The sequence below is a fragment of the Drosophila kikkawai genome, chromosome X (genome assembly GCF_030179895.1).
Source record: "Drosophila kikkawai strain 14028-0561.14 chromosome X, DkikHiC1v2, whole genome shotgun sequence".
NCBI classification, from domain to species: Eukaryota; Metazoa; Arthropoda; class Insecta; order Diptera; family Drosophilidae; genus Drosophila; species Drosophila kikkawai.
In genome coordinates, this window is record NC_091733.1 from 2,682,413 (window position 1) to 2,697,910 (window position 15,498).

General features: G+C 44.5%; 1 protein-coding gene across 1 annotated transcript; it reads right to left on the reverse strand.

The window, feature by feature from the left end:
• Window positions 1-14,404: 14,404 nt before the first annotated feature.
• Window positions 14,405-15,289, reverse strand: LOC121502016 (uncharacterized). The gene has a single exon (XM_041774632.1). It carries the CDS (start codon window positions 15,287-15,289, stop codon window positions 14,405-14,407), a length of 885 nt encoding a protein of 294 aa, XP_041630566.1.
• Between the last annotated feature and the right edge of the window lie 209 nt (window positions 15,290-15,498).

Genomic DNA, 15,498 nt, shown 5'->3' on the forward strand with positions numbered 1-15,498 from the left:
GTTGGTGCGTCTTCCCTCGAAGCCGGTGGTGGTGGGGTTTGGCATTGGGAGCTCCAAGATGTAGGAGCTGGAATGAGTAGGGCGGGTGAACAAGAGCGCGCTCTCGTGCCGTCGGCGGTCAGTAGAGCCGGGTTGGGCTTGGTAGACGTTTTTTCTGCTTCGTTATCGCGAGTTGAGAAATAAGTGAAAACACCGTTTCTTTGGTTTACAGAGGTTCTACGCTCATTCTTTTGATCGCCGCTCATTATTTTGAGCTTGTTACGCGTGGCACCATATGAATGAACTTTGCAGCTCAAAAACACGTCTCACGCACTAGTGTCCGTATGTCATACGCACTGTAGGGCTTGGCCTAGCTGACAGTACGTAGTTTAGAGTTCCGAATTTACTTTTTCACCATGAAAAACACTACAAGAATAAACCCCGCGTAGCGGTTGTCCGTAGGCACGTCTGCACTCGATGAAGGTCGAATGCGGAAATCACACAGAAGATAATAAAAATAAGCCCTGTCGTCCACGGGTAGTCAGCGGGACATCCATGGTCTGTGCAGATATATTTATTTGCTTCAGGCGTGGTTGCTGTAAGAGATTCTGACCCCGTCCCAGAGTAGAACGCTAGAGGATTATGCCGTAAATGTATCTTAATGTTTATTTACTTAAAAGGTACAATTTTCAATAATTTCATGCCGGATCTCGATTCTGGGGTACGCCGTAGTTCCGATTCGTCCTCCTCGTCCCGAGTGCGGCTGTCCGATAGGGGGATGCCGATAGTCCCGCCAGGGTATGGGCCTTGAAAGCCACCCAATAGCGAATGCGTCCGGACTCGAAAGTCAACCACAAGAGAATGCGTTCGGACTCGAAAGTCAACCGAACCCAGTAGTTGTCGGACTCGACAGTCAGCTCAGCGCCGTTTGTTGGACTCGAAGGTCAGCTCAGAGAAGTTCGGACTCGAAAGTCTGCAGATTCGAACTTGAAAGTCAGCTCGAAGACGTTTGGACTCGAAAGTCTGCAGATTCGGACTCGAAAGTCAGCAGAGAGAATCGGACTCGAAAGTCTGCAGTATTTTGGACTCGCAAGTCAGCAGAGATCCTAACTACGATTTATAAATAGGAACCTGAGTTCCCAAAAAGTGACTTCGCTGCTAACTACTGGGGAGGTTAACTCGACCCAATCGCAGTCGGCTGCTAAGTGATTACTCCAGGGCCGTGGTCCGCTTTATATAGGCCCTGGCGCGGCTTCAGTGTGGCCAGAGTCCTGTGCGGGATTTTCCCCGAATAGTGTGGCCAGCCTCCGTTAGGTCCAGTGTGACCCTCCTTCACGATCAGTGGCGCGCGCGCGCATTCAATTCAAATCATGTCGCCAATCCATTTCTTATGTCGCTAAGAGTTTCTATTTCATTCTATTTCCTACTATATTATTCCAATTGTGCGCGTATAAGCGTCACACCTTTGTAATTTATTACAAAACTAGCAGACCCGACCCGCTTTGCTGGGCCCGTACTAATTATAGTTGACCCGGCAAACACTGTTTTGTCATGCATATTATTTGTAGGAAACAATACGGAAACAATGAGCATATTACAGAGTTGTCAGTAAATAAAATATTAAACCTTCAACAGTAATCTTAATATATAAAAATCTCCTGTCACTATGTTTGTTCGCTATAGACTCCTAAACCGCTTCCTCTGCTTGTTCAATAAAATGATACTGGCATCGGGTCGTTACGCGCTCTTCACAATTGCCCATAAAATAAATTTGAAGAAATTTCGGATTATCATCAGGCATCAATAATCCAATTTTGTGGTACATCTGGCCTTGTATTTTGAATGTAGTTTCAAAATTACGTCCATCGGATGCAAGATCACAAATTTTAGTGGCCCCAAATGACGTCATTTGGAAGCAACTATTAAATTTGCGTATTTTACGCAAAAATAATTTTGAGTCATTTGAATTTCCAGCAAGAAGGGATAATAAAGGTTCTGGCGGAGCAAGTAGAGGTTGCAAAACGACTTTTCCTGCTGCGCAGCACATACCGGCAGTTTCATTCCGAAATTTAAACGCCTGACAATATTGACATACTTTGTCCATTCCACCGATAGCAATTTTTGAATGCGCAAAGTAGTTAATATCTGGTGCATATTCAAAAGCAAGACGAACGAATGATGTACGAACTAATGAGCGACTGTTCCGCTGCCTTTGTCGTACTGGTGCTCGTACTATACATATCTATGTTTCTATCTCGAGCCGCCCTGATTCTCGTAATATTCTGCTGCAGACGTTCGCTACGCTGTTCCTGGGATTCTTGTGCACGACCTTCTGCTGTCCTAATTCTTTGAGCTCTATTTCTTGTATTGACTTGTTCTGGCAACTGATGAGCTCTTTCGAAACGTCTGCGTCGTGCCACTCTGCTGCTTACGTTGTTGAGATTCGATCTTTTCGGTGGCATTTTGCTGAAAATATTATCTTACCTTCTTAATGTATTTCAAATGATAATTTAGAGACTCACCACTTATAAACACAAAACAATAATTATGAATGACAAATGACAATAAAAGAAAAGACATTCTGACGAAATGCGATTTATTGAAATAATATATTACAAAATATGTAATACGTGAAGAACCGCTCAACCAATTTGGTGCAAACTCATCAACAAAATAGCCCGAGCAAAGCATAAAGATTTGGTTAAATAAGCACACTAAATTCCATAAGAATCGGTAAAGCCGTTTCGGAGGAGTGCATAAAAAAAGAAGATTCCTCCTTGTTCTGCCGAAACTGCCATGATGTAAAAGATCTTAGCTATCCTATCTCTCAAGTTGAACCAAACTGCATAAGCACACTAAATTTCATGAGAATCGGTAAAAATGTTTCGGAGGAGTGCATAAAAAAATAAGATTCCTCCTTGTCCTGCCGAAACTGCCATTATGTAAAAGATCTTAGCTATCCTATCTCTCAAGTTGAACCAAACTGCATAAGCACACTAAATTTCATGAGAATCGGTAAAACCGTTTCGGAGGAGTGCATAAAAAAATAATATATTACAAAATATGTAATACGTGAAGAACCGCTCAACCAATTTGGTGCAAACTCATCAACAAAATAGCCCGAGCAAAGCATAAAGATTTGGTTAAATAAGCACACTAAATTCCATAAGAATCGGTAAAGCCGTTTCGGAGGAGTGCATAAAAAAAGAAGATTCCTCCTTGTTCTGCCGAAACTGCCATGATGTAAAAGATCTTAGCTATCCTATCTCTCAAGTTGAACCAAACTGCATAAGCACACTAAATTTCATGAGAATCGGTAAAAACGTTTCGGAGGAGTGCATAAAAAAATAAGATTCCTCCTTGTCCTGCCGAAACTGCCATTATGTAAAAGATCTTAGCTATCCTATCTCTCAAGTTGAACCAAACTGCATAAGCACACTAAATTTCATGAGAATCGGTAAAACCGTTTCGGAGGAGTGCATAAAAAAATAAGATTCCTCCTTGTCCTGCCGAAACTGCCATGATGTAAAAAATCTTAGCTATCCTATCTATCAAGTTGAACCAAACTGCATAAGCACACTAAATTTCATGAGAATCGGTAAAGCCGTTTCGAAGGAGTGCATAAAAAAGAAGATTCCTCCTTGTCCTGCCGAAACTGCCATGATTAGCTATCCTAACTCTCAAGTTGAACCAAACTGCATAAGCGCACTAAATTTCATGAGAATTGGTAAAGCCGTTTCGGAGGAGTGCATAAAAAAATAAGATTCCTCCTTGTCCTGCCGAAACTGCCATGATGTAAAAAATCTTAGCTATCCTATCTATCAAGTTGAACCAAACTGCATAAGCACACTAAATTTCATGAGAATCGGTAAAGCCGTTTCGAAGGAGTGCATAAAAAAGAAGATTCCTCCTTGTCCTGCCGAAACTGCCATGATTAGCTATCCTAACTCTCAAGTTGAACCAAACTGCATAAGCGCACTAAATTTCATGAGAATTGGTAAAGCCGTTTCGGAGGAGTGCATAAAAAAATAAGATTCCTCCTTGTCCTGCCGAAACTGCCATGATGTTAAAGATCTTAGCTATCCTATCTCTCAAGTTGAACCAAACTGCATAAGCACACTAAATTTCATGAGAATCGGTAAAGCCGTTTCGGAGGAGTGCATAAAAAAGAAGATTCCTCCTTGTCCTGCCGAAACTGCCATTCTGACTGAAAAGCGACAGACAGGATGGATTGACATATTAGTTGGTTGTCAAATCTAATGTCAAATATTATGATTGCGTTCAGAAATTTAACTTAAGATTTATAATTTAACGTTTGTGACAAAACTTAAGATTTATCTTTCGATTTCTATATAGTCTTATTAAAAACAAAAGACAGATTAACAACTGAAGTTAGCTAAAATTAATTTTCTCGAAGCTATATGAAGCTGTGAGACTATGCAATTTTGTCGCGTTCGCGATTCACTTTCACTTTTGTTGAGTTTCGGAACGCGATATTAGATCCTCCAACGCGCATGCGAATTTGAACTTTATACAGCGGTAATAAATTACAAATTGACTCTCCATTTTATTTAGAAAACGTTTGTATGGGAAATAGAAAAATACTGTTTTGAGGATTTTCCCGGCAATTATTCGAATTTTTCTCACCTTTTAAACCTTCCCTAGACCTCCACGAATAATTCAAGACCAAGATAAGATAAATCCGTTCAGCCATTCTCGAGTTTTAGCGAGACTAATGAACAGCAATTGATTTTTATATATATAGATTCATCGATGCATTGAACATCGATGTTATTTTTAGCGCTATTTTCCGATGTTTTTCGATGTTTTTTTTGATACCGATGTTAAGTTATACATCGATGGTCTATTTTGAAAACATCGATGGGCATCGACATCGATGTTTTCTGTCGAACTAGCATCACTACTTTGGTGGAAAAGCATACGAAAACCGCTACGTAACCCTTGAGAATGTGGCTTGAACGAATCGCTGACGTTTTTAAGTCAAAAGGTCCTGCAAAATCAACACCAGCAATTGTGAATGCCGGAGTGAATGTGACTCGATCAGAAGGGAGGGCTGCCATTATCTGATTCGACGTTCTCTGCTTGAATCGGGTGCAGGTAACACATCTTCGGATGACTTTGTTTGTCAAGCGAGGAATATAGAATTCTTGACGAATGCATCGGAGCATCTGTTTTCTGCGTGGAGTAAGATTTGGTGTACAAATTTTATGAATAGAGTGCATAGTGCAGAGTTTGGAGGTAAGAGCACTGGGTGGCTTTCGTTATATGGCAGATTTGAGTTGACTAGGCGGCTGTGACGCGAATTTGGACATCGTTGTCAATAAATGGGTTAAGGGGGCTGAGCGAGCTTTTGGAGGAAATCACCTTGTTTTTTAATAATCGAGTGTATTCCTCTGGGTAAAGCATTTTCTGAGCTGCGATAACAAGTCGAGTTTTAGCTAGTTTAGTAAGTGCATTCATGTTGACAGCAGTGCGTTTATGCCGTGGGTGCCAACTTAAAATGCGAACTGTGGCTCTTAGGGCTCGAGAGTACGAGGTGAATTTTAGACATTGATCCTCGTCGTCCGACTGAGTACAGCAAAGAACTAGGTCTCGCGATTCTGGTTTGCACGAGATTGGCCATTTTTCCTTTGGAAAGGATAGCCATTGTGGACCATTCCACCAAAGTGTGGATTCTTTTAGCTCAATTGTTGAGCATCCTCTCGTTCCCAGATCTGCAGGGTTGTCCTTTGACCTGACATGACTCTAGGTCGCATTAGGACTTTCTGCGTGAATGCTTGCTGTGCGGTTTGCGACATATGTTTTCCACGTGTGAGGAGGTTTTTCTAACCAGGCAACTATTTCAGAGTCACACCATAACAGAGGACTCAGTTTTTCAAGATGTGTCTCGTGGAGCGCGTGTTTTGTTAATTTAGCGAGCAGTTCTGCGCCACATAGTTCGAGGCGTGGTAAGCTTAGGGTTTGTAAGGGGGCTACTTTACTCTTTGCCAGAAATAAATGGTATTGAATAACTCCCGAGGGGTATACAGTTCGTATGTATATTGTAGCACAGTACGCCTTTTCGGATGCATCACAGAAACCGTGTAATTGTACATCCAGGTCTGGATTGTACTGGATTCAGCGAGGGATGTGTATGTGGGTTAGTTCTCGAAGATTTTGGATGAAGGCATTCCATCTATCGATAGTGTTTTGGGAGACATTATCATCCCAGCCGTGATTCTCCAGCCATAGGGATTGAACCAGTAGCTTTGCTTGAATTATTATTGGCGTTAGTCAGCCTGCCGGGTCGAACAACGTCGAAGCGTAGGATAAAATGCTACGTTTAGATATCTGAGTGGCTGAATTAGGCGGGTTGATGTCGTATGAGAAACAATCATCATTGGCATTCCACTTAATGCCCAATGTGTGGGTAACGCTAGAGTCGGACACTTTGATAAAATTGTCATTGAATAAGTGATCTCGAGGGATTTCACGTAGCAACGCGTCGTGATTTGCGGTATTTTTCTTGAGCAGAAGTCCCTCGGATTGCAATGCCATTCGAATTTCAGATTGGGCTTTCTTGGCACCATCGAGTGTATGGTCGCCGAAAAGTATGTCATCCACATATGTTTCGGAGAGTAAAATTTTGGAGGCTAATGGAAACTCGTGTTCACAGTCTTTGGCTAACTGTTGAAGGGTTCTGATAGCCAGATATGGGGCACAATTAACTCCAAAGTGACGGTTTTGAGCTCGAAATCTTTCAAAAAAGCACTGGCCTCTGGTTGAAAAATAATGCGTTGAAAGGGTCTATCGTCGGGGTGTACAAGAATTTGGCGGTATAATCGCCAATTGAGTAGGATTCCAAGTAAATCGGCCTGTAGAGTAGGGCCTTTGTGTAAAACATCGTTAAGCGATCTGCCCGAAGATGTGGATCTGGATGCGTTAAATACGACTCTAAGCTTTGTTGGCGTGCTAGAGGGTTTTACTACTCCATGGTGTGGCAAATAGTATGAAAAATATTGATTCTTCCGCACAATTTCGAAAGGCTGAGTTTCTGTCATGTGACCAAGAGTAATATATTCTGACAGTACTTTATTATATTGCGATTTAAGAGACTCATTTTTGGATAGAGTGTTTTGCATGCGATGACATTGAGACCTAGCAATTACTCTAGAGCAGCCCAAGTGTTGTGAGGTCGGAAATTCGGATTTAAAAGGGAGACGGACCATATAGCGTCCATCAGGCAGTCGTTGGGTCGTCTCGGCAAATAATTTTTCGCAAATTTGGTCCGAGTGAGAAGTTTGTTTTGGGTAGGAGATTGCCGAGGTTGTCGGAATAATCCTCTACGCAAGTGGAAAATGTGCAAACGTTGGATGTGGTAGCGTCGCTTAAAGAGCCACTTACGATCCATCCGAATATGGTGCACTGAGCGAGTAGGTTTTGAGAGAGGAGTTCGAATGCCCTCTAGAAAGATTTTAGGGGCAATATCACTCCCAATTATGAGATCAATCTCAGCAGCGGTTGAGAAATTTGGGTCAGCTAAGTCGAGATTAATGAGACCGCTATCTGCGGGTCTGGGAGTACTTATTGCCGGGATCAGATTTGTGAGCTTCTCGAGTACAATCGCATCTACTGAAATTTCTTTAGTTCTGAGGTTGTCTCTGAGTACCAGATGGCATATCTTAGAGGACGAGTTAACAAGTTTGCCTCCCATTCCGGAGATGCTTGTGTAGTGTTTAAGAGCGCGCAGCTTAAGTCTGCGTTGTGACTTTTCTGTGATAAAGGTGCGCTGGGACCCTTGATCGATCAGGGCTCGGAGGCAGAATAATTCTCCTTTATGAAGCACACGGACTAACGCCGTTGGGAGAATGACATTCCGATTTTGAGTGGAATGATGTGCTACAACATTGGATGGTTGAGCTAATTCTGGGCTTTGTCTTGGTCTCGGAGGAAAATGCAATAAGGAGTGGTGGTTTTTGTGGCAAGTATTGCAACTTTTCCCACTTTTACATTCCTTTGCAGTGTGACTATATGAGAGGCAGTTAATACAAAGATTAGCCGACTTCGCAAATTGGAACCGATTGTTCGGGCTAAGTTTTCTAAATTGACTGCATTGTCGTAGGTGATGTGATTCCTTACAATGTTTACATGGGTCTGATGCCATCGTGGTGTGTGCTACTGCATTAGTTTTGCTGGATGACTTGAGGGGTGGTTGGTGAAAAGATTTCGCAGGCTTAATGGAAGAAAGACGTTCTAGTACCTCTACTCGAATCACTAGAAAATCATTCATTTGTTGCCAAGTCGGAAAATCCTTTCGGGAGTCGAGAGATTGTTCCCAAAGGGAGAGCGTCTGATCGGGTAATTTTGATGAGCATAGATGAACCAGCATGGGGTCCCAATTTTCAGTTTGAACTGTTTGAGCCTTTAGTACTCAAAGACAGTGTGTCACTGTGGACAGAATGCTCTTGATCCCCTCGTCATCTTCCTTATAAACCTTATCCATGGAAAAGAGCCTTTTTAACTGCGTGTCTACTAGCAAACGTTTGTTTTCGAAACGCTTGGACAAGGCGTCCCACGCGGGAGCGAAGTTCTCATCGCACAGTAGAAACTGTTTGACGATAGTGCCAGCTTCTCCTCAGGTTTTACTTCTTAAGTGATACAATTTTTGGGCAGCTGTGAGCTTGGGGTGATTGCTATATACAGCAGTAAACATGTCCCTAAAGGCGGGGCAGTCTTCGTAGCAACCACTAAAAAGTTCGGTGTCGCAGGGAATTACCTTAATATGGCATGAATTCATCGATGTGTTAGCAAGGGCTGACGAGTTTGGGTCCCCGCTTAAATTAAATTGAACCTCTACTTGGATTTTACGACATAGATCTTGTAACAGAGTTTTAACTCTACAAAACTCGTCTTCGCATGTAGAAAAGGTCAAACTGATTTGCTCTTCCCTTTCAGCAGACATCTCTTCGTCAGTGGATACCATCAAGCTTCGAAAATCTAGATCTGCTTCAGCAAAAAGAGTGTCCAAACTAGGTAATCTCTCAGTAACGAGGGATTCTCTGGTGTCTATTGTGAAGGTGGGAGATTTAGCACAAAACTGAAGCACTCGGCTTGTAGAGAAATCAAAACGTCGTTGGGCAGACATTGTGAAAAATTAGGCAAAATTCGAATGGGATACAACGAATGATATCATACAAAGTGTGGTTATTTTACTTCGTCAGTTTGGGAAGTGATCTGGGGTGTATTTATAAAAAAAATTGATTTTAGCTCCTAGCAGACAAAGTAGGGTTATGTCGCCTTGTGTATGTAAAGGTGAATAAATGGGGTGCATATAAGCCAAAGAAAAGACAAAGTAAGGTTATGTCTCCTTGTGTATGTAAAGTTGAATAAATGGGGTGCATATAAGCCAAAGAAAAGACAAAGTAGGGTTATGTCCCCTTGTGTATGTAATGGTGAATACAAAAAATAAGTTTTTATTTTGCAACTGCGGTTTATGTTTTGGCGCTTCAGCGGACCGACATTAATTTAAAAATGTACATATGCAACAGCGGAGATATGTGTGCACGTGTGCCAAAATTTGTGCATTAGCAGATCAACTTACATATGTGTAAAAAGTATGCACTCGCACTAGCCTCGATGCATGTATGTGTGTGTAGGCGTGCAAAAAAAGTAGTATATAAGCGGACCGACGTACCTATGTGTAAAAGTATGTACTCGCACTAGCTTCGATGTACGTGCGTATGTAGACGTGCAAAAATTTAGTGTAAGCGGACCGCCGTACATATGTAAAAGTATGTATGCACTCGCACTAGCTTCGATTTATGTATGTTTTTTTTATACCCTTGCAGGGTATTATAATTTCAGTCAGAAGTTTGCAACGCAGTGAAGGAGACGTTTCCGACCCTATAAAGTATATATATTCTTGATCAGCATCAACAGCCGAGTCGATCTAGCCATGTCCGTCTGTCCGTCTGTCTGTCTGTCCGTCTGTCTGTTTCTACGCAAACTAGTCCCTCAGTTTTAAAGCTATCTGAATAAAACTTTTGCATATAGTCTTCTATATACTCTCAGTGCTATATATGTCGGAACGGGCCGGATCGGACGACTATATCATATAGCTGCCATACAAATGTTCGATAAATTTTTAGAAAAAAAATTATAACTTTGCTGTTTTTCAACATTTTTGCACCGCTTTTTAGATATTGCCATTTTATATTATTTCTTAATTTTGATAAAAATTTTATGAAAATCGGACGACTATATAATATAGCTGCCATTGGAACAGTCGGGAAATTAATAGGAAAACAAGAAAGGAAGCTAACTTCGGCACGCCGAAGTTTGTATACCCTTGCAAGTTTGTTTTTGATGGTCATATTATAGAGTTTCATTCCATTTTACCTATACTTATTATGATTACAGTTTGACAGTTACAGTTTTACATTCCCAGCTTTACATATTTTATGCATTTACCGATCGCTTCTATGGCAGCTATATGATATAGTTGCCCGATTTTTATGAAATTTATACCAAAATTCTAGAATAATAAAAAAAGCTTATATCTTAGAGTAGATAAAAATACGTTGAAAAACAACCAAGCTATAATTTTTTTCCTATTAATTTCCTGATCGTTCCTATGGCAGCTATATCATATAGTCGTCCGATTTTCATAAAATTTTTAACAAAATTCAGAAATAATATAAAATGGCAATATCTAAAAAATGGTGCAAAAATGTTGAAAAACAGCAAAGTTATAATTTTTTTTCGAAAAATATATCGAACATTTGTATGGCAGCTATATGATATAGTCGTCCGATCCGGCCCGTTCCGACATATATAGCAGTGAGAGCATATAGAAGACTATATGCAAAGTTTCATTCAGATAGCTTTAAAACTGAGGGACTAGTTTGCGTAGAAACAGACAGACGGACAGACGGACAGATGGACAGACGGACAGACGGACAGACGGACAGACGGACATGGCTAGATCGACTCGGCTGTTGATGCTGATCGAGAATATATATACTTTATAGGGTCGGAAACGTCTCCTTCACTGCGTTGCAAACTTCTGACTGAAATTATAATACCCTGCAAGGGTATAAAAATTATAGCTTGGTTGTTTTTCAACGTATTTTTATCTACTCTGAGATATAAGCTTTTTTTATTATTCTAGATATTTGGTATAACTTTCATAAAAATCGGGCAACTATATCATATAGCTGCCATAGAAGCGATCGGTAAATGCATAAAATATGTAAAGCTGGGAATGTAAAACTGTAACTGTCAAACTGTAATCATAATAAGTATAGGTAAAATGGAATGAAACTCTATAATATAAACATCAAAACCAATCTGCAAGGGTATAAAAACTTCGGCGTGCCGAAGTTAGCTTCCTTTCTTGTTTTCCTATTAATTTCCCGACTGTTCCAATGGCAGCTATATTATATAGTCGTCCGATTTTCATAAAATTTTTATCAAAATTAAGAAATAATATAAAATGGCAATATCTAAAAAGCGGTGCAAAAATGTTGAAAAACAGCAAAGTTATAATTTTTTTTCTAAAAATTTATCGAACATTTGTATGGCAGCTATATGATATAGTCGTCCGATCCGGCCCGTTCCGACATATATAGCAGTGAGAGTATATAGAAGACTATATGCAAAAGTTTTATTCAGATAGCTTTAAAACTGAGGGACTAGTTTGCGTAGAAACAGACAGACGGACAGACAGACAGACGGACAGACGGACATGGCTAGATCGACTCGGCTGGTGGCTTAAGGGTGGGGGTAAACATTAGAGGGGGGGCAGTTCACTCGCGCGGTACGGCCGCGAAGCATTGCTTCGCGCGGGAGTTACCGCACATATTGTTGCGGACACACCGCCGCCCCCCAAACCCCAGCGGAGCAACCGAATGGTCATTAACCCAAACAGTGGACAAACGCTGAGTTTGGGGAACCAACGGAAGTGAGCAGAACCAACACTTAACAGCTATGCGAAACCATAAACATAACAAACCGCCAACTATGCAGATTCTCATTCTCCATTCGAATCTGCTGGATATGCATATTCTCGATCACACCATTTCATTTCCACAATTCCATTGTATCCCATAGTCCCACATATTCCACTGTATCCCATAGGTTACTCTTGAGTTTAAATAAGAATAAAGAATCATTATAATTTTGACCGAAGTCGAAGTAAGTTCTCATTTTATTAAACATACATTATATACATTGGAACCATTCCTCGGACTTAACTGGCAGTTTACTGGAAGGACCCCCTCTGGATTTCACCCCCCCTCCAGTACTAACTGTTAATTCGGGCGCCGCTCCCGGACTAAGACTCCTCCTGATTCTTGCGCCTCTCCTCGATCCTGAGCTTACCCATGATCGCGGCGGCGAAGCTGGAGACTCCTTGCCAGTTTTCCTCGCTCCTCAACATCACTGCAACGAGGTTTTCCACGCTAATCCTGGTATGTAGAAGGGACTCCACCGCGCGCCGCTCGCTCTCAAATTTAACACACGAGAACAGCGCGTGCTCAACTGTCTCCTCTACGTCCTGGCCGCATCGACTGCAGCCTCCACTCTCCTCGTGGCCGAACCTATGTAGGTAGCCCTTAAAGCACCCGTGGCCACTAAGTACCTGAGTCAGGAAGAAATTAACCTGTCCGTGTTTTCTCTTGGTCCACGCCTCCAGGCACGGAATTAGACGGTGCGTCCACCGGCCTTTTGTGGAGGCATCCCAACGTGATTTCCACGCGGTTAGCGTTGCCATTTTCGCCTCTGCTTTTGCCTCCGTCTTCTCACGGGGCGACAGGGCTTGGCCGTGGACCTTCTTAAAGACATCAGCCTGCTCCTTGGCCAGCAGATCTATCGGCGGGGTGCCAGCTATGACTAGCGCCGCCTGATCAGAGACCGTCCGAAACGCACTGCAAATGCGAAGAGCGGCCAGACGGTGTGCAGCCATCAGCCCGCGGCCGTAAGAAGGCGTTGCCATGGCGTGACTCCATACGGGGGCTGCATATAGCATAGTTGCTCTAGCTGCGCTCGCTAAGAGGAGCTTGCTCGCTTGTCTTGGGCCGTGATGGTTCAGCATGATCCTTGAAAGTGCTCTCACTGTCGTGGCAGCCTTGGAGATTGCGTAAGTCAGGTGCTCCCTGAAGGAGAGTCTGGTGTCGATCATCACTCCTTGATAGCTCTAGAAGATCTGACCGATGCATCGCAGACCCGCACGCTTGCCACCTCTACCTTCTTCCTGCTGCTCACCAGGACGGCTTCGGTTTTCTGCGGCGCTAGCTGCAGTCCGGCGTTCGACAGCCACTCGTTGATTATGGCTATGCTCAGGCTGCTGGTCTCCTCTGCTCCTGCGATCTCCTTTGCGACAGTGACCACCGCTATGTCGTCTGCGAAGCCCACAATCTCCGTTCTCCCTGGTAGTGGAAGCCGGAGGACGCCGTCGTACATTGCATTCCACAAAAGTGGCGCAAGCCACGCACGACAGCTCGACCGCTTGAGTACCGCTGTCCGAGTCTATCTGCAGCACCCTGTCGTGAAAGTAATTTCGCATCAGGTTGAGCAGATAGGTGGGAACTCCGAAGTTGGACAAGGCATCCATTATCCGGCCCCATCTCGCCGTGTTGAATGCATTGCGTATGTCCAGGGTGACAATAAGGCAATATTCCTTAGAGCCTCCTTTCTAGCGCTGTCCGGCGATAGCCGCGGAGGCAATGTCCACCACCTTGGAGATGGCGTCGACGGTAGACTTGGCCTTTCTGAACCCGTACTGGGAGTCAGAGAGACCTCCTGCCGCTACGATAGCCCTCTCCAGTCACGTGCTGATTAGGTGTTCCAGCACCTTGCCGGCCCCGTCTATCAGGCATATGGGTCTGAAGGATGCTGGATCATCCAACGGCTTTCCCGGTTTGGGCAGCAGAACCAGTCTCTGCGCTTTCCATCTTGAGGGGAAGAGCCCCTCCCGCATGCATTTCCCGAACAGCACCGCGAATATGTCCGGGCGAAGACAAATGGCTAGCTTGAGCGCCCTGTTGGGAATGCAATCCGGGCCTGGCGCCTTCGACACCTTGATCCTACCCGCCATCGCCATCATCTCCTCTACGGAGACGGGCTCGAGCTCATGCATCGGGTAGGTGCCAGCCCCCATGGCAAGCTCAGGGTTAGACATCCTGGGGAATAGGTGGGCAACTATCATCCCGAGGCTTTCCGCGTCCAGTGGGGCGCAGTTGTTCGCTCTGCCGACTTTCTTTACAATTAATTTGTAAGAGTTCCCCCACGGGTCTCGGTCCGCTGCCTCGCACAGCTCCAGAAAGCATTTTCTCTTGGTGCCCTTTATTGCCGCCTTGAGAGTTCTTCTGCACCGATGGTATGCCTCGCGCTTTACCAGGTGTGACTGGGATCCGCGCGACCGTTGCTAAAGTCGCCTGGCTCTCACGCAGTCCTTTCGTGCCTCTGCTATCTCCTGGTTCCACCAGTACACGGAGTCGCGGTGCCTAGAGTGGGCGGACCTGGGTGGAATGCACTCCTCACAGGCCAATAGCACCTGACTCATCACCGAATTGGCCATGTCATCGGTGTCGCCTGTCACTTCCACTCTCTGCATCCTTAGTGCAAAGGCTTGGGTGTCGAGCAAGTCGGCCTTAAAGCTTTTGAGCTGCTGCGCGGGGGGAGGTGGAGGGAGCGTGCTGCGAGCATCTAGCGTGGTGAAAATTGCCGCGTGGTCACTTGCAGTGTACACCCCGCTAAGTATCCACCTGAACTGCCCAGCTCTCGAGCGACTGGCGAAGGTGAGGTCCACCACCGATCCTGCTCCCGCCCTGCTAAAAGTGTGCTCCTGCCCTACGTTGAGTAAGGCCACATCAAGCGTTGAGAGCACTTCTAGGAGTGTTCTGCCACGGGCGTTTGTGGTAGCGCTACCCCAGTCGACCGCCCAGGCGTTGAAATCTCCTGCAAGCAGAGTCGGAGAGCGGCCTCTTGCATCAGCAGCAAGCCTGTCCAGGATGGCAGCGAACTCTGCTAGCGTGAGGCTAGGGGCGAGGTATGTGCTGTAGACCCACCAGCCTCCAGCTTTGGCACGCACGAAGCCATTGTCCGCGTAGACGTTTTCCAAACGCAGTGACGTGGTTCCGCAAACCCACAAGGCCGCCTTGCCGGAACTATCTACGGCCCAGTTGTGGTTGCGACCACCTCTGTACGGCTCGCTTAGCACTGCGAGATCGGTTCCGTATTCTCGGACCGTCTGCGACAGCAGGTCTTGCGCTGCCGCGCAGTGATTCAGATTAATCTGAATCACTTTCATGCCCTGTGTTTGGGACCATCTCTGGACGACGCCACCAGTGGGCAGGAGCGGCTTCCGGCCTGGTGACTCGTGTCCTTCCTTTTGAGCTGCTCGCACTTGAAGCAGTTTGCTGGATTAGGGCAGTCTGCTGCCTTATGCCCTTCCTTCCCGCATTTAAAGCAGGCCTTGCTTCTGTCTACGAAGCTCCGGCATCTGCTGGCCACGTGCCC